This window comes from Lepidothrix coronata, unplaced genomic scaffold (assembly GCF_001604755.1).
Source record: "Lepidothrix coronata isolate B3197 unplaced genomic scaffold, Lepidothrix_coronata-1.0 Scaffold3, whole genome shotgun sequence".
NCBI classification, from domain to species: domain Eukaryota; kingdom Metazoa; phylum Chordata; class Aves; order Passeriformes; family Pipridae; genus Lepidothrix; species Lepidothrix coronata.
This window is the reverse complement of record NW_016690183.1, coordinates 4,590,728-4,618,582: the sequence shown is the minus strand read 5'-3', so window position 1 is coordinate 4,618,582 and position 27,855 is coordinate 4,590,728. Positions and strand designations below refer to the sequence as shown.

General features: G+C 40.5%; 1 protein-coding gene across 1 annotated transcript in view; it reads left to right on the top strand.

Annotated features, from left to right (window-relative positions):
• The window catches only part of ITGA9 (integrin subunit alpha 9), a 225,011-nt gene that overhangs the window by 91,029 nt on the left and 106,127 nt on the right, over positions 1-27,855 (top strand). The window contains exon 16 of the mRNA XM_017822886.1: positions 22,835-22,990. Coding sequence (XP_017678375.1) covers positions 22,835-22,990 — 156 coding nt within the window. The remainder of the gene's footprint in view (positions 1-22,834; positions 22,991-27,855) is intronic.

Sequence of the window (27,855 nt, the reverse complement as noted above, 5' to 3'; positions counted from 1 at the left end):
TGCTCTTTGGAAATCCCTCACCAAAGTCAGGTGAAGCCCCAAGGCCAAGCACACTGTCCTAATTTGAAGCTGAGAGCTAAATACCCAGCTCTACTTCAGTGGGTCTGACTGAAAAAGAGAAATGGCATGCAGTGATGTGCATGAGCTTTTATGGGGTCTCTGGTACATTTTTTTAAGTAATTAATTTGTTTTGGGTTGTGTTTTGGTTTCTTTTGGGTTTTTTGTTAGTTTGTTTGGAGGGGGGTTGTTTGGTTTTTTTTCAATCTGCATTGGCCAAGTGAGATTGTGAAGTGCCAGTAGTTGGTTAAAGAGGCAAATGTCTTTAAATCGACTCTTAACAAGATTGGGATTTGTCTTGTGACATTAATGAAAAAGAGTACACATCCATCTTGGACTAAAAGGTGAATCTGGAAATACAAACCTGTCCACCATCAGAGTGGTTTGGCAATATCATGACTCCCAGGGCATGCTGTATTGTTCACGGCACACAGACTGAATGTCAAGATGCTGCTTTCCTACGAGTGCCACCTTGTGAATGTACTCTTTTCAATTGTTTGCAGCTTGGAAAGCCTGCCAAAATGCTAATCTGAGGGGGTTTTGCCTGAGTTGGAGTCTTCTAGTACTATGAGGGAAGGAGCAGATAGACTTTATAACTACAGCAAAAGCAAAACAAGGTGATTATCAACAGTGCTTCTTCTTGGAGAAGCAGAATCCCATTTGTGTATTTCCTTTTTCCCCACATGCACTTACTCATGAGGAGAAGGTCAGGTGAAAGATTAAGGAAACCTATGGCTAGATGAAAAGGATTTGATTCATTATTCGTGCAGCTGGAATTAATTCTTATGATCTCTGTTCCATTCACAGACCAGGTACTTGGGCTGTAGCCCTATTCCTGATCTGCATGGTGCCTGGATCTTCTGCAGCAGGTTTCCACACAGAGGGCTGTGGGGCTGCTCTTCAAGTTTGTTGAGAAAAATGGTTTTGCTTTTCATGCTTTTCACTATGTCCACTCATACTCTTTACAAAAACATTTCCTTCCTCCATTGCACTTTGTTTGCTATCTGGCTAGCCAGATATTTGTGTTATATTAGCAGAAAGAAGTGATTTTAGGAAAGCGAGAGTATATTTTACACTTAGTTCAGGGACTGATGTTCTAGTTTTAGATTGCTTTATGTTCTGTAATAAAGGGTCAGTGTTTTACAGAATATGTTACAGTTCTACTAAATGGAAAGAAAAATGGGCCTGTTTTGAACTGTTAAACTTTTTATAGCTGCTTGTGATGGCTCAAGGCTGGATCAAGGTTCAGGATTTTTCAGTATGAAGACATGGTCAGATCAAGGACAGATTTTTTAAAACTATGCATGCAAACTGCATTTGCATTCACATAAGAACAAAATAATAGGTATATGCATGGTCAATTGGAAGGGTATTCATTTGATTTATGTGTCAAGCTGCACGCTCGTGTGCAGAGAATGCAAATGGGCAGGTGCTATTTAGGCAGGGATTTTCAGAGAAAACTGATTTTGACTAGTTGTTTAACTCACTGTATGAGTGTGACAGTACTGTGGTTGAAGGTTGTCATCTGAGATATCAAAATGAGAATTCAGTGGTGGCAGGAGTAATGATTTGAGGAGTTCAGTAAATTTCTACATGTCAAGTGGAAGAATATAAAAATGTTTGCTTTGACCAAGTGCTTTAAAAACAAGTATTAAAGATGAAAGCAAGTGAAAGATGTGTCAAATACCACTTTTAAAGTGTGTAACTTTTTTGGTTGTGTCGTGTCACAAATGTTCGGGACTGCAGGGCTGCAGTGGTGTTCACCTTTGCTTCACCTCTGATGCAGTGGTTTCATGAACTGGGTGTGCAGGCTTTCTTTTCTTTCAAAGAAAGATTTGACTTTGTTTCAGGAGAAATTATTTCTGGACTTTTTGCATTGAGTAACCCTGATTTTGTTTGAAAACAGGACAATTTTCCCCTCTTTTGGTTTTCAGGGAAAGACATTAACAAACCTTTATGACTGTTGCTCTATGTATTACAGTAGTCACATCCTCTTCTGGGTAGCCAGTTTTCATTTTATATTCCTTTAACACTAGCCAAGAAAGTAAACTGGCAAACCTTCAGTCTTTCTATAATTTCATCTTTGCAAAGTGGATAACATTATTGTGGCTTATGTAGTATACAGAGAATATCACAAATATCTCAATTATTATTTCCTAAAGCATTGGGGTTAGACAACACTATGTGTAACTCTAACTGTCTTGCCCAAGGATTTGAAGTTTTGAGAAAATAGTTCATCCGTCTGCCACAAGCTGTTCCTTGCTGACAGTGAACACTTTTTACTTTAGGATCCTCAGGAAGATTTGTAGTATATTTTTATGTTGGTTTGGTTGTTTGGGGTTGGTTTGTTTTTTTTTCTTTAATGCCTTTTCCAAGGAAAAGATGTGGTCAGTTTGGTAGAAGGTAGACGTAAAGGACCTTTGAGATGATATGTGCTGCAAACTGGCAGTTAAAGGAGTGGAAAAGTTAACTGAGGCTATTTCTACATAATGGAAAGAGTTTTCCTCTTAGAGGCCTTGGAAAAACTTGCTGGAGGTGGATACCTACTACCGTAACATGAGCTTTATTTTTCCCTCTTTGTTTCCTTTTTAAATGTCATATGCTGAGAGAAGTCTTTTCTTTACTGATGAGTAGTGCTAAAAACAGGTTTCCATGGAAAGAAAATTTCATTCACTTTAAACAAAAAGAAAACCTAAAAATCGTTCCATATTTTTAACAAAATAGAGCTAAGTAAGCTTTTCCTTTTCATCCTGTTGCTTGTGATGTCTCATTTTTATTCTTCCTTGCCTGACTGGGGTATGTTTAAAAAGAATCATATCACCTGTGGGCAGTGATAAATCATTTCAGCCATCTAGGTTTAAACACCTGCTGTGCTGTATGAAGCTTTTTACAGGACATTTTTCCATTCTTAGTAAAATACTCTGTGTCTATTGAGACAAACTATACCAGTAAGTCTAGGGTATAAATTTGCCTTCATGTTCTCATTTTTAGGTGTTTTCATGATTTCAGGTTATGGAGATTTCAAGCTGTCATACTTGAAATCAGTCTGGATGGTGAGGAAGCTAAAAGTAGTTGTTCGGACACATGCATTTATCTTTGGAGAGGAAAGGAAGAGGTGCAGTGCATTTTTAGTGAGGTTTCTCAACTCGCATCCATTCCTAACATGTTGATCTCTAACATGAGAAAACATTTCTGACCTATTGCCTGGCTACTCCATGTTACCTATAATGGTAACATCAGTACTTGTGGTACAGCAGCTGTACTTTGTCCCCTCAGAGTCTGTGTGAGAGTCTTTCCTCTGTGATTATAGCCTCTTCAGAATAAAGTTGTGATGCATTAATGAAATAAATCCTAGCAATAATATTGGGCCATGATTTGATGATGGTAGTAAAATTGTTCATACACAGAGGTAAAAGTGCTTCATTAAATACTTACGCATTTTGTTAAGGGGGAGGAGAACACATTCATATTTCATGAAGTTTGTGCTCTGCTTTTAATGCATTTGTAAATATGTAAAATATCAAATACTGTTTACCAGAAATAAATGCATTAAAATGGTCTGGAAGAGTCCCAAAGACTGGCTGAAAAGCTTTCTGGCTCTGTATTGTTAGCTTTTCCTAAATCTTGCAATGTGAGGGAAATTCCAGGAAGCATTGAGGGCTTTAAAGTGTCCATTTACCAAAAAAGGGTAGGAAAGCTAATCTGAAGTGATGTAGATTGACATCATCATATAAACAATATAATGGAAATACAAATATATCATATGATTGCTCAAGAAATTAAAAGAACAAATACAGCTTGATTTAAAAAGAACAAAACCCAAACCCTGAATAATGAAATGAGTTTACTTGTGAAGGTATTTATGAAGATGTAATAGAGTTTTAGGGGCTTGCAATTTTACTTAGTGGTTTAGGCACTATGATTTTAAAGAAAAAAAAAAGAAAAGGTTGTACAAAATCTGTACATATAAAAGTTAACACAGACAGCAGACTGATGTAAAAAGAAAGTGTTGTTGCAGGGTTATTAAGTGGGTTACTTTTAATGATACTCTTAATGAATCAATAGAAAGCTTAAAATTAATAAAGTTATTAAAGATCTGAAAATAAATACAAAATTACTTCTACATTTTGCAGATAACACAAAAATACTTGGTTAAAAGGGGAGGATAGGGACCTTTTTATAAAGTGCTTTGGATCAGCTGCTATGCTAAACCATGCAAGTAAAGTTTATTTTAATCCAGCTAAGTGTGAGGTCATTCATCCAGGAATGAAGAATGTGGGTCCCACCTACTAAGGGGGAGAAGGGCTTATCTCCTGGAAAGTGAGGACCTTGAGAAGGATTTCAGGGTCATAGCAGACCAATACTTCTCAGCCTGATGGTTGACAAAAAGGAGCAGTGAGTTCTTTGAGTATTCATACAGAGAGAATGGTACCTTGGAGTGATTCTTCTTCTGTATAGATCGGTACTTTGCCTAGGGCTAGAATGGTGTGTTCTCTGATGAGATGCTTTCTGTTTAGATGATGTTGTTAAAGACTATAAAACCTGTTCAAGTATCCAAGGGAAGGCCTCAGAAATTGAAACTATTCACACATTTATTTTAATGAAGGTCAAGAGGCACATAAGAAGCTATTTGTAATCTAGGAGAGAAAGGTGTGACAGAAACCAGTGATTGAAATGTGATGTCACGTGCATTTAAAGAAGCCAGACCCAGGACCTTATAAATTCAAGGGAGATTACTATAGGACCTAACTATTTGCATTCCTGGAAAATATGCTGTAGCTAAACAAATTATTTCATATAGTGGAAGATTAAAAAATGAAATGTAATGTCTGGTATATACAAGAAGGCAGACTAAATTATACAGTCTATTACTGCCTCTTTAAGAAAGGAGAATTTAAAAAGTATGATTAGTACCCCAGTGTTTGTTTCTAAGAGGTTCCTGTTGATGAAACAGGGACAAATTATAGCAAAACAATATCAGTTTTTCTGTACTGGTGTTTTGAAGCAGTACCAAAGCAGAGAAATATGATAAAATCCCACAACCAGTGGGATACAAGATGGCTGAATGTGCTTTGTATCTGGGAACGAAGATGCAATTTTTGAACAAGTAATAAAGAAATTGAGATAAAGTTAGAAATACTGTAACTTGCCACTGTCAGTTTGTATTTAATTAAATTCACAGAACAGTTCTGTGAATATAACACACTACTGGTGTTATGGTGTCCAAGCCAAGACAAAGCCATGTGACATAATTGGTGCTTGAGCAGGCTGTGCAGGGAATCTAATACACGCTTCTGATCTGTGACTCCTTTGTGAAAGACTGTCTGTGTCTTGAAGCCGACCATTGAAGCTCCCTACACAGCTATTTTTCTTAGTTATGACTAAGCATTTAGAGGTTGCTGGTGGTGATTTTCAGAATTTGGTATGTACTGCTTGTAGGGTCAGAGCTCTGTCATCATGGCCTGTGGCCTTGGTATCCTTGTCTTTTCCATCCTCCCTTCACTTTGTCTTTCCCAAGCTCTGAGTGCCATGCTTCTGATGCACTTGCAGCTCTCTGCATGTACTCCCTGGCCTCTGCAGTTGCTCCTTGCACTGTCTGATGTTTTTCTCTGACATGCTTACTGTTCTCTGATCTGCTCTTCAATGATGCATCTCAGGCAATTTGGAAATGAACAGATCCTGGAAAAATATGTTCCAAAAGTTTATGCAGTAAGAAAATTAAGGAAAGAGTTCACCCCTGAAAATGAAATAACGTCAGCTTTGACCTAGTTACATAGCTAGGGAGATCATATTTATTGTGGTTGATGCTGTCGCCAAAGCTGCTTCCAATCCTAGAGCTGCTGAGCATGCAGTTTTTGAGAACTGAGTTACCCAAGGGCAGTGATGCTGTGCTACATACACCCAAACTGGAGGGCAACATAGAGCATTTGTTTCCTTTGGAGCTGGGTCTGCCATGGTCAGTGTCAGAGGTGTTTTTGGCTCCCACCATGCAGCTGGTTCCAGTTGGCTTATGCCTGAGACATATAAAAATGCCTTTCTCCACAGTATTGGCTCTTGGGTTTTAATGGGTTGCTATATACAGAGGAGGTAATTTTGTGTCATAACCCTTCACAAAATGTGTGTATTGTGCTCAGGGTACCATGAGAATGATGATAACTGGGAGGAAAGTAGTGGTTATTTCTGGGACACCAAAAGACCCAAGGAGAGCAATCTGGACAAATCAAGATTATTTTACAGCTCTACAATGCAAGATATATCTAGTGCAGATAAACTTGTCTTTTAAGGAATTTTGTTATATTATATCTTCCTAAAACCAGAATAATAATTAAAAAAAACCAATCCCCAACACCCTGTTCCCCTCTCTCTCCCCCTCCCCTCCCTTCTGATAATTTCTTCTTATTACTCCCAGTGGTTATAATCTCTTTTGACCCCTCTCCAATGATTTGTGTGTATTTAGCTGTCAGGGCCTGCAGATGCTAGGAGTTAACTCTGTCCTTTCCCAGTTTTGCTGGATTCTCTTCTCTTGCCCCTGATCACAGCATATTCTGGTTATCCATTTAGAGTCATTACATATCACCTGGAGGAGTCCCATAGGCCGCCAATGAGTGTTGTCACCAAAATTTTACATGTTGTAGAATTGATAGATGGGATTTGAGAAAACGCTACTAAGATAAACACTCTTGACTTAATGGATAATGTAAAAATAATCAAAAGTAATCAAAGGAGAATGTGTTAGTTAAAACCGTATTACAGTATTGCCATTGTAAAATACCATTTTTTTTCCATTCCCCATGAATGTACCTCCAGCTTCAGAGCAGAGCTCTCAACTTTGATCTGGGGAACTGTATGGTTTGCACTTATTTGTGGAAACATTTGCCTTGTTTGTTTTTAAACCAATGGAACTTGAAGGGAAAGTTTTGGTTTTCCTTGGTTCCCTTGAGAAACACTTGTTCATCCTGCTCCCATCTGTGGGTGTAAACAATTGTCCTTTGTCATTGTACAATATCCTCCAGCCCAGCCATCCGAGCTGGGCAGCTGTATCCGCTGGTGTGGCTTCTGAGCAAGAGACTCTTGCCTCTCCATTGAATGATCAGTGAAACAATGGGAAAAGCCTTACTGTTGCCAAAATAAATGGTGAGGTTTCTGAAATATGTTCTGATTCCTTCCTCTTTTTCCTTTTGGTTTCATGTTAGTTGTAAGAAGAGTCTGAAGAGAGGAGGGTGTTAGCAAAATGGTGTCTGGATGATCAGAGGAGAATGGGAGAAGAGAAGTGGTGGGGAAGGAGATGATGTGGAAACAGGGTGTTGCTGAGGTGATTGTCAGCATGCTGATATGTAGGTATGTGCAGGATCGGAGAACTAGGGGCTAAGAAAATGTCCTTGGCACCATCCATAATGCTTGTGCTATGTAATGGATAAGTTTCCTTTACCTGTTCTCCTCAACAGTACTTGATTAATAATATTAATTCCTATTAGTTAGGGTGTTACGGAATAGTGAATGGGAGTTTGTCATTCTTAGAGATTTCATTGTTTCCAGAACAATATGGTTTCCTCAAGCTCTTCAGCTAGCACAACTCATGAGTGTACAGAAGCCGTAACACAGACGAGTAAAAAGCTCAAACTGTGGGTCCTGGTTTCAGAAGGCTTCTAGTAGATATCTAGCATGTGAAACATGAATTGATATTAAACATAAAAGTAGACATCACAGAGGAGTTCTGTTCACATTTTTAAATTCATGTGACAAAGTAGGCAATCATAACACTTTTTCCTTTTACCCATATTGATTTTAAATCCTCCTTTCAAGGTGATTAAGACTAATAAATACTACCTCTTCCATTTAATAGTGCAATAGTAGACTTGGGTCACATTATTACAACTGTATTAGATTTGCGTGGTTTTGGTAGCAGGGGGACTACGGGGGTAGCTTCTGTGAGAAGCTGCTAGGAGCTTCCCCTGTTGTCTGACAGAGCCAATGCCAGCTGGCTCCAAGATGGACCCACTGCTGGCCAAGGCTAGGCCAGTCAGCTAGGCTAGTAATGCCTCTGTGTTAATATATTTAATAAGGGGAAAGTAAGTTGTTGCACAGATGTAACTGCACTCAGAGGGGGGTGAGAAAACATGAGAGGAACAACTAAGGAGACACCAAGGTCAGTGAAGAAGGAGGGGCAGGAGGTGCTCCAAGTGCCAGAGTTGAGATTCCTCTGCAGCCCATCGTAAAGACCGTGGTGAGGCAAGCTGTCCCCATGCAGCCCATGGAGGACCACAGGAGGACAGAGATCCACCTGCATCCCATGGAATAAACCCATGCTGGAGCAGGTGGGTGCCTAAAAGAAGGTTGTGACCTTGTGGGAAGCTGGAGCAGGCTCCTTGCAGGGACCTGTGGACCCATGGAGAGAGAAGTAGGTTTGCTTGTAGGACTTGTGACCCAATGTGGGACCCACACTGGAGCAGCCTATTCTTGAAGGACTGCTCCCCATGGAAGGGACCCACCCTGGAGCAGTTCAGGAAGAACTGTAGCCTGCAGGAAGGACTCACGTTGAAGAAGTTCATGGAGGACTGTCTCCCATGGGAGGAACCCCATGCTTGAGCAGGGGTAGGACTCATCTTTCTGAGCAGCAGAAGAAACAACATGTGATGAACTGCCTGTAACCCGTATTCCCCATCTCCCTGTGCCTCTCCAGGAGGAGGAGGTAGAGCCTGGGAAGGAGGGAGGGGTGGGGGGAAGCTGTTTTTAAGATTTGTTTCTAATATCTTCTCAATATCTTGCTCTGATTTTGATTGGTAATAAATTCAATTAATTTCCCCAAGTCGAGTGTGTTTTTCCTATGATGATAATCGATGAGTGATTTCTCCTTGTCATTATCTCAGCTCATAGACCTATACTTTGTCTCCCCTGTCCAGTTGAGGAGGGGAATGATAGAGCGGCTTTGGTAGGCACCTGTCATCCAGCCACTGTCAAACCACCACAGCAACACTCCTCCCAGGCTCCCATTGTGTGCTATCTATTCTCCTGCTACCAAAAGAAGGATTTATATTTTTCTGTGTAAATACCTCCAGATTTTGTAAGTAAACTGTTCTCATCTCAATAGTAGGCAAATTAAAGTGTATGGACATCATTCTTTTCATGCACTTAGCCTCTCTCTCTCAGATGCATACATGAAGGTAGGCAAGCTGGCTGAACAGTGAGTTGTTTTCTTTGCAGGAGTTCCAAGGACCACCTTTACTGAATTAACTGTCAGTAAAAATGCTGATGATAACCTTCTTTCGTCTCTAGCTATTCTCTTCTACTGAGGATGATTCTGCTTACTTTCAATCCTGACACAATGCTACTTTTTTTTTTCTGTGCTGTTTTTTTACAGGATACTGGGCTTAACTAGAATATTTCCTTGTTCTGTACATGAATTTCTTATAAAGCTGTATTGATGAAATGCTTTTTGTCACAATGGCATTTAAAGGCTCATAACAGCATATTGTTAGGCCTTCAGTTCAGGTCACCTTAAAATGAAGTATCTATCAAAATATTTTTTTCCGCTGCTATTGTGATGTTTCATAGCGATCTAGGCTTTCTGTCTTCTTCCTTGAGTAGTCTAGCAGTGCTTCAGCCACCTGGACCATTGGAGCTACCAAGGTTAGAACTAAAGTGTCGTCCAGGCATCTGCCAGTTGGTACAGACAAATGCTCAAACCAATCCACTGCAATTCTAGGGAATGTAGCAGGATCTCATCCAGCCCATTGATGGGCTGATTACTGATAATAAAGTGACCTGCTGGGTATGATGTGAAACTAGATGGCAGTGAAGCCAAGCAACTGGGATTCCTGTCCTGGGATGGGAGCATTGACAAGAGGGCCTGACAGGAGTCACCTGCAGAAGCTGAGAGCCCTCTTCTGAGGGCTCTCAGCCTCTGCAGGTGACTCCTGTCAAGCGTGAAGGAAAGGTATCTTTTCAAGGATGTAGTAGTTTCCCCAAGCAGGTGGAATGTCATGGAGCAAGGTGTCCAGTACCTGAGAAAATTAGATTTGGTGGAGGTAATTTAAAGGGATTCAAATGACAAGCAGTCCCCTGTAGATCAAGATGAAGTCCAGTGTACACAAACCATGTGGCAGAAGTTTGTATGGAGCATGCCATTGCTGTGTGCCAACTCATTGGCAGTGATATCATGGAAAGAAGGGGAACAAAGTGTGGATAATTTGTTTACCAAACTCTGGCTATATGAAGAAAGTATCTCTAACCTACGCACTCGTGTCTTGTCTCTGGAAAGACTGTCCAAGGACCTACAGCAGTTTAAAGAGGACTACCAGCAGTTTATAGATGTGTCCCATGCTCTGATAGTACAGACCAGAGTCTTTGCTATTGGGAGCAAGCAGCACCCCTGCTTGAGAGAGAGGGTACACACCATGAGATAACCTATGGTTTTACCTGCATGACCACGGACAGGACATGAGGAAGTGGGATGGAAAACCCGCCTCTGCCCTAGCAGCATGGGTACGTGAGTTGAGAGGAAGAACAACCACCACAGGAAATTCTACAAGGATAAATGCCATTCCAGTTTCCAGTGGACAAGTCCTCAGACTTAGAAGGGCTAATGTTACTTTTGATCTTCTTGAAGGGACTTCCAGTTCATATTTACAAGAGCTGTGCAACAAGTACCATGACCAGAATTAGAGGGACCCTGCCTCCAGCCAGGCAGAGGAAAGGGACTGTCAGATCTACTGGACTGTGTGAATCTGATGGCCTGGCACATCAGACCCACAAGAGACTTTAGCTGACACTGGTGCACAATGTACTGTGATGCCATCAGGATATGTGGGGTCAGAATCTATTTGTATGTCTGGGGAGACAAGGGGATCCCAACAGCTGCCTGTACTAGAAGCTGAAGTGAGCCTAACTGGGAACAAATGACAAAAACACCCCATTAAGACTGGCCCAGAGTGCATCCTTGGTGTAATTACCTCAGGAGAGTGTATTTCAAAGACCCAAACAGGCATTGTCAAGCTTTTGGGTTAGCTGCTGTGGAGACAGAGGAAATTAGACAGCTGAATACCTTGCCTGGTCTCTTAGAGGACCCTTCTGCTGTGGGACTGCTGAGAATGGAAGAACAACAGGTACTGATTGTGACCACAACAGTGTACCATCAACAATACCACACCAACCGGGCCCCCGTGAATCCCATCCATGGGATAATTTGTGAACTGGAGAGCCAAGGAGTAGTCAGCAAGACTCGCTCATCCTTTAACAATCCTATATGACCAGTGCATAAGCCCAGTGGAGAACTGAGACTGACAGTGGACTCTTGTGGCCTGAACGAAGTCATGCCACCACTGAGTGCTGCTGTGCTGTACATGCTGGAACTTCAGTATGAACTGCAGTCCAAGGCAGCAAAGTGGTGCCACCATTGACATTGCTAATGCCTTTTCTCCATTCCTTTGGCCATAGAGTGTAGGCCAGAGTTTGCTTTCACCTAGAGAGGCGTCCAGTACATCTGGACTGACTGTCCCAGGGGTGGAAACACAGCCCTAGTATTTGCCATAGATTGATCCAGACTGCGCTGGAAAAGGGTGAGGCTCCAGAACACTTCCAGTACAGTAATGACATCATCATGTGGGGCAACACAGCAGAGGAAGTTTTTGATGAAGGGAAGAAGATAATCCAAATCCTCCTGAAGGCTGGTTTTGCCATAAAGCAAAGTGAGGTCAAGGGACCTGCCCAGGAAATTCAGTTTTTAGGAATAAAATGGCAAGATGGATGTTGTCAGATTCCAATGGACGTGGTCAACAAAAGAGCAGCTATGTCCCCACCAACCAGCAAGAAGGAAACACAGGCCTTCCTAGGTGCTGTGGGTTTTTGGATGATGCATATTCCAGATTACAGTCAGATTGTAAGCCTTCTCTATCATGTGACACAGAAGAAGAGTGATTTTAAGTGGGGTCCTGAAGAACGACAAGCTTTTAAACAAATTAAACAGAAGATTGTTCATACAGTAGCCCTTGGGCCAGTCAGGACAGGACAAGATGTGAAAAATGTGCTCTACACTGCACCCAGGGAGAATGGTCTGTTCTGGAATCTCTGGCAAAAAATAGCCAGGGAGACTCGATGATGACCCCTGGAGTTCTGGAGTTGGGGATACAAAGGATCCAAGACCTGATACACCCCAACTGAAAAAGAGATACTGGCAGTTTATGAAGGGGTTCAAGCTGCTTCAGAAGGGATTGGCACTGAAGCACAGCTCTCCTGGCACCCTGACTGCCAGTACTGGGCTGGATGTTCAAAGGGAGAGTCCCTTCCACACATCATGCCACTGATGCCATGTGGAGAAAGTTGGTCAGGCTGATCACAGAGCAAGCTTGACTAGGAAACCCCAGTCACCCTGAGATCTTGGAAGCCATCACGAACTGACCTGAAGACAAAAATTTCACACTATCATCTTCAAAGCAGAAGGTGACACGTGATATAATCAGCTACCTGAAAATGAAAAATAATGCACTCTCTTTACTGACAGTTCTTCCTGTATTGTAGGGCTACATCGAAAATGGAAAGCGGCTGTATGAAGGCCTATGTGACAAGTCACAGAAGCCATTGAGAGACAAGGTGGATCAAGTCAGTTCGCAGAGCTGAAAGCCGTCCAGCTGGCTTTAGATATCTCTGAACAAGAGAAATGACCAACGCTCTACCTCTACACTGACTCATTGGTGGTAGCAGATGCTCTGTGGGGGTGGTTGGACCTATAGGAAAAGACCAATTGGCAGCACAGAGGTAGCCCCATCTGGGCTGCTGAATTGTGGCAAGATATCACTGCCCAGGTAGAGAAGTTGGCTGGCAAAGTACACCATGTAGAGGCACATGTACTCAAGAGTCAGGCCACTGAAGAATATTGCAAAACAGGACAAGTGGATTGAGCTGCCAAGATTGAAGAGTTTCAGGTGGATCTGGATTGGCAATATAGAGGTGAATTATTTCTGTCCTGGTGGGCCCATGACGCCTCAGGTCATCAGGGAAGAGATGCAACATACAGATGGGCTTGTGATCAAGGAGTGGACTTAACCATGGATGCTATCTCCCAGGTTATCCATAACTGAAACATGCAATGCAATGAAGCAGGCCAAGTGGGTAAAGGCTCTGTGGTATGGTGGATGATGGTTGAAATATAAATAAGGGGAGGCCTCGCAGATTTATTACATCACACTCCCGCAAACCCGCCAAGGCAAGTGCTACGTGCTTACAGTGGCAACAACCACTGGAGGCTGGAGACATAGCCTGTGCCTCATGCCACTGCCCAGAACACCATCTTGGGCCTTGAAAAGCAAGTCCTGTGGCAACATGGCACCCCAGAAAGGATTGAGTCAGACAATGGGACTAATTTCAAAAATAGCCTCATAGGCACTTGGGCCAGAGAGTGGTTATTGAGTGGGTATGTCATATTCCCTATCATGTACCAGCCTTTGGGAAAATTGAATAGTACAATGGACTGTTAAAATACACATTGAAAGCAATCGGTAGTGGGACCTTCAAGCATTGGGATCTACATTTAGCAGAGCCCACCTGGTTAGTTAACACTAGAGTCTCCAATAACCAAACTGGCCCTGTCCAATCAAAACCTCCACATACGGTACAAGAGGATAAAGTCCCCATGGTGCATATGAGAAATTTATGTTAGGGAAGAGAGTTTGGATTAGTGCCACCTCAAGCAAAGGCAAACTCATCTGTGAGATTGTTTTTGCTCAAGGACTTGGGTGCACTTGGTAGGTTAGGGAAACACCATGTGTACCTCAAGGGGATTTGATTTTTGGGTGAGAACACTGTAATGTTGAATTGTATGTTATTGGTTGCTGAATGACACTGCCACTGTATGCCATAACTACCATAGACAATGAGTATGGCCTGCTCCAGATACACCATTTGTGAGCTGCTGATGCAGCTTGCAACCAGCTAACAGCTCATCAGCCCTCTTGCTCTGGAAGATATCTAAACAGATAGAACCTACAGATATGGACTAAATGAATTTAACAGACATCTTGGAAGGATGGCCCTTGACTATGGAAATGATAGCTCTGTGTGTGTGTGTGTGTGTATTTATTTATTTATTTATTTGGACATTTGGAAGGTGTAAGGCCATGATGTAGAAAGTAGGAATGGATAATGTCCTAGCTCCAGACAGGAAAGGTTTAATTTTGGCAGTAGCCAGGTGTGGGCATGGCTAGGACCTGGAGGTTACTGTACCACCTCATGTCATTTTCTGGGGATGGGGAAAGAAGTACCTTTTTTGGGTTATGCAGTGTGGCAGAGGGAGCAGTTGGATCTTGTCATGCGTTTTCTGCGTGGTGAGCATGTGAATCATCCTCCTCTTTCTTGTACACTTTGACATTAGTATTGTTGCTGTTACTGTTCATTGTCTTATTTCATTGCTGTTTCCAGTAAATTGTTCTTACCTCAACCTGTGATCTTTACCTTTTGTGCCTCCAATTCTCCTCTTCAGCCTGCTGCAGGGGGTAGAAGGAGGGGAAGTGGGTAGTAAGCATGGTTTGGAGGGATTCAGTGGGATCACTAAATTGGGGAATAGCACTTTTAAACCACTACAGATCCATATTCATGAAGAGATTTGGGATACTGTCTCAATTCATATAAACCTGCGTTGGGTGGTTACTTTCCCTTAGAAGTGACAGGCATCTCCAAAAGGGAGCAGGCATTTAATGGAATGGTCAGTGGGAAACACTGAGGAGAGAAGTGTGTCCTTCTCCTTTGTCCTCTGTAGAGATTTTGGGAGAAGCCTTTTGACTACTTGCTGTTGCCTCTTGAAATGTGCTCATAAAAGTGCATCTGCCATATTTTTTTTCAAGGGGAAGAAGAAAGTCCATCTGGAGCAGGGGGATGAAGGAAGGATGGCTGCTTTCTCCTACAGGGTAGCTCAGAGGTTTACTTATGGCTGTGTAGAAGCAGATAGAGCTCAGGCAAAGACTGAGGGGCACAGTGCCATTAAGCGTCACTCGAACAGCAGTCATCAGGTGTCATCAGGAATCATCAGATGTGGAGCTACATTGTGCCTCCAGTCTGACCTGCCACACACAGCAAAAGGGGTAGAGGACTAGCAAAAAGGGCTCCTGACCGCCCCTGTGGGCTGTGGCTTCAGGAAGGGATTGGGAGAGTCAGTCCTCATCTCAGTCCTTGGCTCTGAGGACAGCTTATGTGTGAGATTTTGCACTGGAAGTTTGTGGATGACATATACACACAGCTGTTTTTATCTAGTTGTGTATAGGAAAAAAGCAAGAGAGTGAACTGGCAAGTACACTGTATGAATGCTGAAATTAACCATGAAGTTAATTTCCACTCCCCCAGGTCCACACATATGTTGAACTTTTAGCAGACCTGTTATCATCTATGATGACTCAGGAGCCAAGGGTCTTAAACTCCAGTGGAAAAAACAAGTATGTGATAGGGTTACATATGTGCAGGAAGAGTCTGGATTTAATTATTATCTCTGCTCTGTATATAATTCCCTGTTGAAATAGATTATATTTTCAGAAAGAGAATAAAATAGAAGCTTGAATTTTTACCCCTATTCTTCCTTCTTGGATTCTCTTCAATCACTTAAGTTCAGGTCTTAATTTCATACTCATCAGCTCCTGGGCTTTCTAATGATTTGTGTTTCTGTATTGCTGATATTGCAGATGTCTCATCATATGTTACAGAGATTGGTTGTGCCTTGCCTGGTACCAGGAAAAAGCTGGGCATCTCAACCCAGGAGAGTTGTTTTCTTCAGAGGGAAGTAGCATGACTTTAGATAGTTGAGGAATTGTCTGTATTTTTCATCTAAAGAACCCCAATGAATGACTGAAAATGAACTGTAAAAGAGAGAAAGGGCATGAGTGATAAAAGCATAACTGCAAACTTTAGGGCCGATAAAAGACCCAACATTCAAATGTATAAATATGATGTGAATCTGTATTGTCATTATACGTTTTATGTCTAAGCTGGAAAATAAGAATCTGAGCTCACTAATACGTAATATCTAATTTGGGTGGCGTGTAATAACTTTTCTTACTGATTACTATGAAATATATACCCTAATATATTGCTGTTAAGCCTTTGTAACCTTTGACATGGAATATTTACGCTACTGATTGCAATCTCTACGATGTCAACATCAGTAATACCTTTATCACTCACCAGCTGATAGCGGGAATCCAGATACATGGGAACAATGAACACTTAGACTCACAGTGAGATTGTACTCAGATTAGGTTTGGACTTTCAGCTCTTTCCTTGGAGTCTCAGGGTGTCTCTCAGTGCATGCAGGCTCCTGGGCGCCTGGTATTTATTTGACACCAGATTTCCCCAGGATTTGCTTTTTTTCTTTCCCAGAACATCTTTCCAGTTATCTCTGTGTGTGCGGAGAGGGGTTGCTGAACTAGTGGAAACAGTTGTGTGCTGGTGTGAAGCATTTAGGAAGAGGATAAAGAAAGCATTCCCATTCTTTTAAATGCTACCCTTAAATAACACTTGGGCATATGACACCCTGTTCTAAACTTTGAGATTCTTCAGAAGTCTTGTAATAGTTGAAATTTAGCAACAAAGACTATTCACCTATTTGTTGAATTGTAGCTAGCACAATATCTTAAAACAAAACAGAAGCATGTATTATTGAAACATCAGGCCTCTGATTGCCTTCATATACTATTAATTTGACAAAAAATTCACCAGTAATTTTGTAAATAAGCGTTTACTAATCAAGTAAACTTTTACTTCTGCCTCTTCTCTGGAAAAGAGTTTGCAGTTGTTTTTTTTCCCCCTTTAACTACAGTAACATTTAAAAAAAAATAAATTGAAAAATATATGTATTTAAAAATCCCCAGCTTGTGTGTGGAATGGAAACTAGATCTTTTCTAGATGATTTTCACATGACCATGTTTTGTATACCTGCACAGTGGGGAAACAACAATGCTAAAATTATGCCAGTCTGAAATAAATTATTACAAGTCCTAGAATATCTGTATCAAAGAAGGTTGAAAATATTAACTTGCACTGGAAATTGACACCAGTGGATCTAAACTTGGACTCAATAAGTGCTCAACAAGGAGCAGAGCGAGGAAGTTAAGTTCCACCATATTCATTTTTAGGTACTAGAATGTCATGTACACATTCATTCATCTGAAATGAATTTCTGTTTAAAAAACTTTCAGTTTAAAGCCAATTTGTCTAATTAATGTTCTTACTGAATTGCATGGCACTTAAGCCTTTCATCCTGAATGACTCAGTTTAGAAAGGGAGACTGAAATAATAGGAGAAGACAGTTCATTTTAAAGTCAAGCACTGTCATCTTATTGACTCATAAGCTATAATGTATACAGCAGATATTTGATTTGATAAATTGTGGCAGTAGCGGCCTTTGTTTCTGAAGGCTGGTGGACATTTGAGTTATTTTGAGATCACTGATCAAGGAACTATTTATGAGGACTTACATGGTAGTGACCTGTGAGCTGATTAAAATGGCAAGCTGGATAAGCATTAGCATAATGTCTTTTATACATTTTGCAGCATTATTATGTTATCAGTTAAATTGGAATTGTCAAATGTTTTCTGTGTATTTTAAGACTGTAGTCTATTATTAGTGCTTGTTATTTAGCACATAAAATAAATACATTGGGACTAAAAGTTTCAAGCTGAGTGTTTTAAAAGCCAGGTCCTGGAATTCATTCTTAGTCATTTGACTAAACAGAGCTTGATTCTCGGAAGTACTGAAAAGCTGTTCTGAATTCAGTAAAAGCTCTGGAATCCGTGCATGGGTTGTTGTCCTCAGATCAGGTCAGAGTGAGTAGAAAAAAGGCCCAACAGAGCAGAGAGCTTTCCCACAGAGAAAGAGAAGAGAAACTCCAGGATGACATGAACAAGAACAAAAGCAAGGAGCAACTGTAGAAGTCACCCTGAGGATTATGTGTATTTCTTCAGTTGATGCTGTTAAAAATTCATATTCATTGCTTTAAAGGACCACATTTCATCCTTCATTCCTGCAAGACTCTTGCTGTAGATTGTGACGATTATTTACATCTCAATTTATTTCTCAGCCCATTAGCCATAATTAAAAATAGAATTTTGCACTCTCCAGAGTCCTTTCCTGGAGACTTTCACCTTGTAGATTGAAAGGGGATTAGATAGGATGATTTATTGGGCTCATGTACAGTCCCCTGAGTGTACTGTGGCACTGAACTGAAAGAAAGATGAAATGATATCCAGTCTGGCAACCACTTGCACCATGAGTTGAATAAATCCTGTCCCTTGACAAAAACTCTGTCCTTTTCCGTCCAAATTTGCTTGAATTCCTGATGTGTGTGGGCTCTTGGTAGCATGAAGTTAGGGCTGGAGAAGGCAGTGGCTGTCCACCAAAGCAGTCTGCCTTTAGGATGCTGGACTCTGTACCTATGATTGTGTTGTCATGAAGTGCCTTAGGCTGTGCCAATGAAAAGTGCCAAAAATTATTTTTTACGGTTATGACATTCCATCTTGAAGAGGGAATTGGAAATGATGTTCAGAATCACAGATCTGACATTTGATCGTTGTTCTGCAATTACTTTTTAGATTTTTAGGACTTTTTGGTACTAAAGTCAAATAGAAATGCAGTCATAAATCTGGCAGAGGCTTTGCTTTCTTGCTTGCTTCTCTTCTGCTAAGTCAGAGAAACAAAAAGAAAGAAATATGTGGCTGTGCACAGTTACTACCAAAACATTAAAAAATTCTTTGAGGTGATTATTCTATGAGAGGAGATAGCAAACCTTTGTTACCACATTTGTTAGGGCAAGGTTTCAGGACCACGATGTCTTTTGAAACATTTCTAGATGCCTTATTACTTTCTTAGATGCTCTTAAAAGTGTGCTTTTTTTGACTCTGAGTTCTTTGTCTTTGCTAGGTACTAATGAGGGATCATCCTGAAATACTCTTGATAAAACCCTAGCTTATTCATACCAAAACACCTTTTTCTTCAACTCAGAGTGATGTCATGCATGTGTCTCACAGGAAAAGATAAAATATCCCAGCAAAAGGATGCAGCTGGCTAGGGCTGTTTCCCTTGCAGGAAAGGATACTGGCAGGAGGGTAATGTACTGGGACTGAAGTGTATTGATTTCCGCAGACGCCTTATTGCAAAAAATTCTGATGTCCAGAATGGAATCTGGTCTGAAAGAGAAGGAAAAAAACTCTACCACCCTAGAGAAACTGCTTGTAAGAGCACAGGATTGCTGATAGCATCCCAGCTTCAGGACCCCAATTCTAATTTAGGCACAGTGAAAATTTGCACCAGTTTAGTGAGATCCAGTCTATAGAGACTGCGTTTTTATTGCTATTAGTGACTGAACCCTAATGGCATAGTTGTTTCTGTTGATAGTTTGAATTCCTTGGATATTACTTTGGTTTTAGTGTCCTTCAGATATTTTTTTCATTACTGAATCTGTGCTGTCCATATGCTATGATTTTCCAGGGATGCTTTTTCTTTGGTAGGTTAAAGAGATGTCTTTGACCTGCAACACTTCCTCGGCATAGTGGCGTTGTGGTGAAAAATGGTGATTACATGTAAAAGCTCATTGTGGAAAATATATCCTTTGGCACATCCAGTTCATTAGGGCTATGTAACTGATACAAAAACTACATACAGTTTTCTTGATTTGCAGGATTTTTTAGTCTATCTCAAACCTGATTCTCATTACGTCTTTGGACTTCTTCCTAGAAATTAGGAATACTTAAAAGCAATCTGTGGCTTGTGTCATCAGTGTATGATTCAACCACTGGAAGAGATACATTTGGGTAGACTGAAAGAGGATGGAACTGGTTGTATTTTCAACCTAAAATAGTACTTCTCCAGATTGTGTTTGGGCAAATATTGTTCTCTTTATGTGCTTGCATTCCAGACAGTCTGTGGTGTACCTGTGAAGCAGAACTGTCTTGTCTCCAGGACATACCTGTGAAGCAGAACTGTCTTGTCTCCAGGACATATCCCACAGACTGTTGCCTTCATTTTTGTAGGATTGTGAGCAGAAGGAACTGAACATGTGGCAAAATTAATAATTGGGTAGCATTCATAGTTTTATTCTTAATTAAGGACAACTGGTATGTAGGAAATAAATAAGACGTTTTTATTACAAGCAGGGGTTTCCATGGTTGCCCCCTGCCGAGATACCTGGAGGTCATTTTATTTGGGGAGTTGGGGACCCATTTTGTGGCCGAGGACTGGTGGGCTGCTTACTGTTCTGCTTAGAGTTACCTATTGCTGCTTACTGTTCTGCTTACAGAGTTGGTTACAGTTACTTACTGTTACTTACAGTTAGGGTGTGAAGGCGGGCAGGAAAGTATGTAAGACAGTAAGACCAGTCTGGGCTCACTGCCAAGGGACCATGAGGCTGGAGGCAGGGAAGCAACTTGATAGGTTGATTAAAACAACCAATGGACTGCAAGAAGAAGACTATATCACCTTTTAAGGAAGAAAAGAGGGAGGCTTGGCGTGGGAGGAGCGAGGGAGTGGTTATGTAAATCAAAGGGTCTTAAAAAGGCTTGTCCCTCCAATTTGGAGTGTACTCAAACCTGGTCACGAGTTCGGTGCACCCAGTGTGCTGTTAATGAAGTTCTTTGTTTCACTTTCTTTGGCCATCTCTGAAATTTTAATTAGAGATATTTCTCACAGCTATGTGAAATGTATTTCCTCAGGGCTGTGGTGAGGGAGAAGTCACAATTTCACCACTAAAACAAAGTGGAAAAAGACACCAGCAAACAAAATGGGCATACTCTAATATTCATCAAAGTCAATAGGAACTTTTTGACTTTAAAGGGCATTGGACTTAACCCTGCAAGATCATATTAAAATGCTTAGAAGTGCTTAAGTACTTGTTCTTACCATACTGCAGTAATAGAGCCAGAAAAACTGTAGGTGGATTTTAATTTAACCCACTCTGTACATTTTTAATTGTGTTCACATAGTTGGTTGCATACAGTTGGATTAGGTGGCAGTTTGCCTGATGATTTGTATTTGACTGTTGCTACATGGCATGCTCTTTTATAGTTGTTTCTCTCTTTACATAGTCTTATTGTAGGCTGATACAATCCTTGCTTAAATTAATACACTTCTGTGAAAGCAAAGCTCGCGACTTCTATGAGCTATACTGTTGTTATTTAGTGGTCTCAGTATGGTACAGTCTTAGCCTGGGGATGGGACTGTGGAAGGGGCTGCAGGCACGAGTGTCTCTTCTGCTGAAAGGACTCACAATGCTGCAGAGCATGCATGATCCTTTTTGTGGGACTTGGAAGAGGTCACTGAGCTATCACCACTGCTGCAATGTCTGCTGTTGATCGGTGTCTGTTATCAAGAAAGCACAAACCACTCCAAGCAATGCACAGTTTAAACTTCAGGGCCCTGGCAGAAATTGGTGTTAGGGTAGGGAGTTTAAGGGCTGACTGAAGGCTTCAAGATGCAGGAGAGTAATTATCAGCCAGCCTGGTCTCTATTATTATTCACCCAACTAACTGATGATTTGGGAATTTGGTTAGCCACTAATCTTTGTCTGACTTCAGAGATCTGTGGCCCCTCAACATATTGGAGAAAGCAAATGGTTGCCTTGAAACAGATCAAACGGAGTGGTCTGAAAGCCAGTTACTACCCATCTGGAAGATGCAATTTAAATGGCATTGCATCTCAATTGCTTCTAGTGCTTGGCAGGCTGTGTTGAGAGAAGGCCATTGCCAGTGCAAGGTGAAGTTGAGAGCTGGCCCATTTGGAGATTTGTTGTGCTTACTTATGATCTTTATTTATTGCCTCAATTTCATCTGCACTGATTACATGCTATGTTTTTAAGTAACTCAAATTTAAGAGGAATGTCTGCCTATGAAAAGATAGAGCATTTGCCACTTCTGTTTTCTGGTAAATTGGATTTTGAAAGTCAGGACTGAACAGAGCACAATGAGCCCTTTGTCCTTGCACAGCAAACTGAATTTAAGCAATGCATGTTATGACAAATGGTATGAGTTTTGTGGCTTGGGCTCCAGCAACAAGAAAAGGCAATCCTTTTTTCCCATCAGCCGAATAATATGGCACCATTTAATACATCTGCTATGAAGCCTAAGAATAATAGGTATAATAAAGAAACTGAAAACTTTCTTCTTTTACAAACTGAAAGTGGGGGGAGCTGTGAATTTTGCTTTGAGAACCGTGCTGGAAAATGGCCTTTCTTGCCCCTCCAGGTCTGTAGTCTTATTTTATAACCACATTGGTATTTCTACCTGTCCATTCATTTCACTGATATTGCAAAACAACAAAGGAAGATGGAGGTTTTTTTGTTCTTTTAATGTGTGGAGCTCACTGGAGGTGACTTCAGTCAAAGTCTAGGATTTAGAAACCCCAGAGATTAAGATGATTTGCTCTTTGCTTCTGCAGGATTATTGGAATCGGTTTCTAATTTATTTTATTTTTTAAGAAAATGTCTTTTATTGAAAACCACTAGATTTATAAATGTGCCAAGTATGCCACTGCTTCTGTGGATTCAAGAGTAAGTCCCAAAAGAATGACTATTTTTTAAAAAATCTATTTTATTTTTTTTAAATCTTTTGACTTGTTAGTTCTATGTGCTTATTCCTGTTTGGCCTGGAGAAGAATAAAGGAACTAGAGAAACCTGCCTTCTGTCTGCAGTGTTGAATCTGGTTTAATTGCATGTTTAATTAAGTGGTCTGGTTTAACTGAATGTAAAATTGTTGTAGACGGAAACCTGCTTGCTTATATGCACTGGTGAAATATCTATTTGGTTTCTTGTACAGAAAAGAGTCAAAGACGTCATCTCTCCAATTGTATTTGAAGCTGCGTACAACCTTTGGGAACATGTGATAGAAAGAGGAAAAGAGGACAAGGAACTACCTGCTCTCAAGCCCATTCTCCGTTGGAAGAAAGGACGAAAGATAGCACAAAGGAATCAGGTCAGATTTGGACTACATTATTTCCCTAGAAGACCTGTGGCTTGAACTGACAGCAGAGCTGGCTGTAAAAGTGGATTGCCAAACTCTGGGTCATTTGCAAAAAGTAGCCTTTTTGTACAATCCCTACTGTTGCTAACATCACTGCTGTTCCATAACATAGTAAAGACTTGGGCTGCCAAGACTGGACAGCAAAAGGTGAGGCCACTTTCTTGTTTCAGGGTGTCTGTGCTGGGAAGGGAAAGGATAAGAAAGGTCCTATTCCTCCTGTTCTTCCCTTTATGCAGGAAGTTCTAGTGAAAGGCTTGGTCCTGGCCTTCTTTCCAGGTTGAGCCTTTGTTAGTGCTGGAGGGACAGAGCTGACTGCAGGAAGGGACATGGGAACTGTGTGAGGGGAGAACAGTGGGCAGAATAAAGAAAATTTGCCTGGCTCAACTGCCCTCTTCTTGAGGACTCCTCAAGTCCAGTTATGTGGCAAGAGAAACCTGCTCCAGCTGTCACTGTAGGACATGTCATGGTAAAATGGGATGGTTTTATTTCAGAGAAAGTAAAGTGTAGGTAGAGCCATCTACATATTAGGATCCTATTTTGTTCCACTGCAATGCAGGGAAACCCTTCTGTCATTAATTTTGGTGAGAGCAAGAGAATTCCCTAATGTTGAAACACTCCTCATTTAAAGGGTAGAAATTCTTTCTATTATTATTATTATTTCATTTTTCTCCCGTCCCCCTTTCTCCCAGATTGTTCCCTAGGGGACTGAAGTGCATGAGATTATTCCACCTCTTGTTTGTCTGTCTTGATCTCACTAGTATCTTTGAAAAATGTAGGCAAACGTTGTCAGGTTTTGACAGGAGTGATCAAGGCAGCGCTTATGAAGGTATTAAACACTTTCAGGGTTCATGAAGCATGTGCTCATGTTGATGAGAGAGACCCTGCTAGTGGCCTTTTAAAAGCCTCCATTTTCAGTGTAGCCCTTGTAGGTGCAAAACAGTCTGCCGAGGAAGGAACCTGGATGACAATTCAGCCTTCCACCATGCCAGCACCGAAGCGTTCAGCCATGAAGTTCAAGGCTTCTCAGGGAAATCAAAGTTCTGCTGTGGTAGGGAAAGCTTCTTGTGTGTCAGAATTGTGAGGTAATTTACACTGGAAGGGTCCTCTGTAGCTCCAGTTCCTTACTCAAAGTAGAGCCAACTTAAAAGTTAAATTGAGTTGCTCAGGGTTACATCCATTCAAGTTCATTTTCCAAAGCATGCTTACATAATTAGGATTTGGCATTACTTGTGAATGCAAAACTTTTCTTTTTCCTTTTTTTTTTAAGTAGCAAAAAGTCTGTCCTAGAGTCTGAGACTTTCAGTAGTGAGAATGGTTAGATCTGATTTTTAACCCTACAAAGTTTGTGTCTATTGAGTGATGATAGCATCATAATCTGTAGCATTACTTTCTGATGCTGCTCATAAGATCTCTGAATACTACTTAAAAAAAGAGTAACTAAAATGTTTAAAGATATTTGCTTTGTCATATACCCAAGTGTGTTGAACTGTATTTGGTTATAATCCTTGTACTTAAAAGATATGAGTATTAATTCAAGTATGATTTATTTTTATAAATGTATGAATGAAAGATGCATTCAAGAATTACTTTTTTTTATGAAGAGAAATTGTATGACTGTTATGTATGTGAATTTTGTATTGTTGCAAAAACATGATGGGAATTTGTGGAGAACTTTGGAACTCGAGTGGTATGCTGAAAACCTGCGTGTTACATGAACAAAGCTGCTTGTATACTTTACCCATGGGCTTAAACTCAAAAGGTCACATCTTGCTCTGCAGGCGTGATTTCAGATCAGTATTAAAATACCTAAATGCTGAGATTATAGAGCAGAAACAAAAATATGTTAGGACTTTCCCTGACTTGTTTTCTTGTGCAGTTTGGGTGAGAGGGAGACGGTTTAACAGTCCCTTTCCATTTGCTTTCCAGATGTTGTTCACTTAGCTTAGTAAGAAAAGGATTTTGACATTGGGTGTGCTGTCATGTTTTCAGCTAAGGAAGTAAGAAAAGCTTCAGAGCTAGTGTGACAGTCATGGTGACAAAGCCCTGATGGATTAGCCTTGGTGCTGGAGGCGTGGAGGCATGGTGCTGGGGTCCTCAAAGGCCAATTTCATGGGAAAATTGGGATGTAGCATTCTCTTTCAGGATTCTTATTATATTCTTAGTAGAAATAGTTTTTAAAAGCCAAGAGCTTTTATAATAAATGATTTGCATTTTCAAAGAATCTAACGGTTTTGAAGGAACATTCTGGAAGTCCAATTTAAGTCTTAGTGGTTTCTGGTTTTAGAAGATACGGCACAGGTGAGGTCAGGTGGACAAAGTTAATGTTAGTACTAATGTCTTTAAATATAGCTGGTTGTGTGTTGTTTTGGCAAGTCCTAGATCCTGTTGATCCAGTAAGACGTGGCATTTTGGAATCAAAATTGTTGCATATGTTCGTTCAAGACACCATTTAGATAAGGATACTTTTCTGAAACACTGGGTGACTGTTTTTTGTGAATGAACGCAGAAGAAGCTGGAAGTAGTGAATAGCTGAAAAAATGGGAGGATACCATCACTGAGCAGGAAAGGGGGAGACTTCCATTTTTCAAGATCCTGCTACAGCTCTGCTAGACCTTCTTGAAAAGCCATACATTTTGCAAACATGGACTTTACAGTCACCTAGATGTGATTTTATTTAAACTAAAGTGATGTTAAAGCTGAAGTGATCTCTTTCACCGGTATTTCAGTTTTTCTTTCATGAACCAGATGTTTCCTGCATTCGTCACCTCCCAGCAAGTGTACAGCCCTATGACTCACAAACAAGGAGGTAGGAAAGCCATCAAGAGGCCTCTTGACATAAGAATTGAAGATTATATTGAGCATGTGAAGTTCTTTGTGTTGTTTTGCTCTGATGCATTTAAGGAGTCTGCTTGGAAATACTGTTCATGGATATCCACCACCAAAAGTGACATCTCCTTAATGACATAATCACAGAAAAGGATTTTGTAGGATATTCATCTTTTAAATCAGTATTGCACTATATATGAGAGAACAGTCTAACCCTGTACTCATCACTTAGACCAAAGCAGAACTATAATAGTAAAGGAGTGCATTGATGTGAGATGTCATTCAAAATGCTTTTATTTATTGGTCACCTTCATTTTAAAAGGATGCAGCTTTTACTGTAAGGCACTGCAAAATGCTTTTATTTAAAAATAAAACAAAACAAAAGTAAACCTTGGCTGTTCAGTGAAGAAACCTGCTTCTGTTCCTAAATGAACTGTGCTTGAAACAATCAAAAGATGATAAATAATTGTAATATCTAACTTACTTGAAGAAAAGGTTCTTCACTGAAATTTCTTAATGAAAACCATGCAATTTTGGGATGTCATTATCAGTTATTTTTTGCAAGCAAATAGGCTCAGATACTTCAAAATTAAGTAATAATGTAACTAAGCCGTTCTGAAGGATTATTTGGCCCAGGATGCAGTAATGGTTTCTATTGGACTTTATTATTTTCTTAGTTCTTATACATGCTTACCAGAAATGGCAGTTGCTATAGATTGATGTATTTTTTTGTGGTAGAAAAAGTAAATACTTACACGTCTATTGATAAATGGCTCAGCAACTAGTACAATTGTTGGATGGAGACTAGCTGCATGGAGAAGATTATAGCTTTCCAAATTAGCCAGCTTGGTTTTGCTTAAACAGAAAATCTCTGATGGGTTAAGATTAGGTGGGGGGGAAAAAAGGTTTCTATTTTTCAAGAGTGTATTATGAACTTTAAAACTTCCCACTCTAAGGATGAATTTCCATTAGCTTCTTTATTGCCTCTTAAATCCAGTTGCTACCTCCATCCACAGGAAAAAAACTAGTAAGTCTGCTTGCTTCAGGGAAATTAATATGTATTTACTTGCTTTGGCTTTGTAAGTGGTTTATACTATAACATTTATTTTTGTATACCCACTGTATGTCAACCAAGAAGAGGAGAGCTCTCCTGCCATGTACAGTGGAGAATTGTTCTTAGTAGTATCCAGTAATGTATCTTAGAGTTCAAAATGTGGTGGACCAGAATTCTGCCTGCTCTAAATACTGTAATAAAATCACCTACTATTATGTGGATGGAGACACCATTTTGTTTTAGGAAAATATTCTTATTGGGGGTTTTTTGTGCTGGTGTCTTCAGGAATTTGTAAATGGTCTGCCATAAAATCTTTTATAAGTTAAGAGACAGAAAACGTTTAGGACTTTCTGTTCCCAACTGTGTTACTGATTTGCAGTGAGAATTTGTGTCCATTGCTGCACCCCTGGGTGACTGAGACTGCATGTTTCTTGAATAAACTTCACTTTTTTAAAGCAGAGATCTATTTTTTGGAAACACTTGTGTTTGAAAATCTGGCAAAGTATTTGCACACAAATTAGTTTGGTTGGCAGGTATGAGGAAGTATAGAAGTATTTTCGTGGAGCTGAATTATGAACATTTGTAGTGATTTTTGGTTTGCTGCACAATAATGCCATTCTCTATTTTAAAACATGCACACACACTCCAGTCTCGTACTGAGAACAAAGCAATGACAGATCTGGATAGGCTAAAATGCATGTCCATACAAACAGCATGGTCCAGGTTTGTCAGTGGTTCTTCTCCAGATCTCTTACTTTCTACAGAGGTGTGCCTCCTTGAGTCAGGTCATATCACTGCCAGCAAGCTGAGCTGTGTTTTGGAATGACATCTTGGCATTGGAACAACGTCTTCATGCTGGCAAGCTGTTGGAATGGCTCTTGGCTTGATTTTAACCTGTGCCAACTTCTGTAAACCATTTCTAGGCATGGGTCAGGAG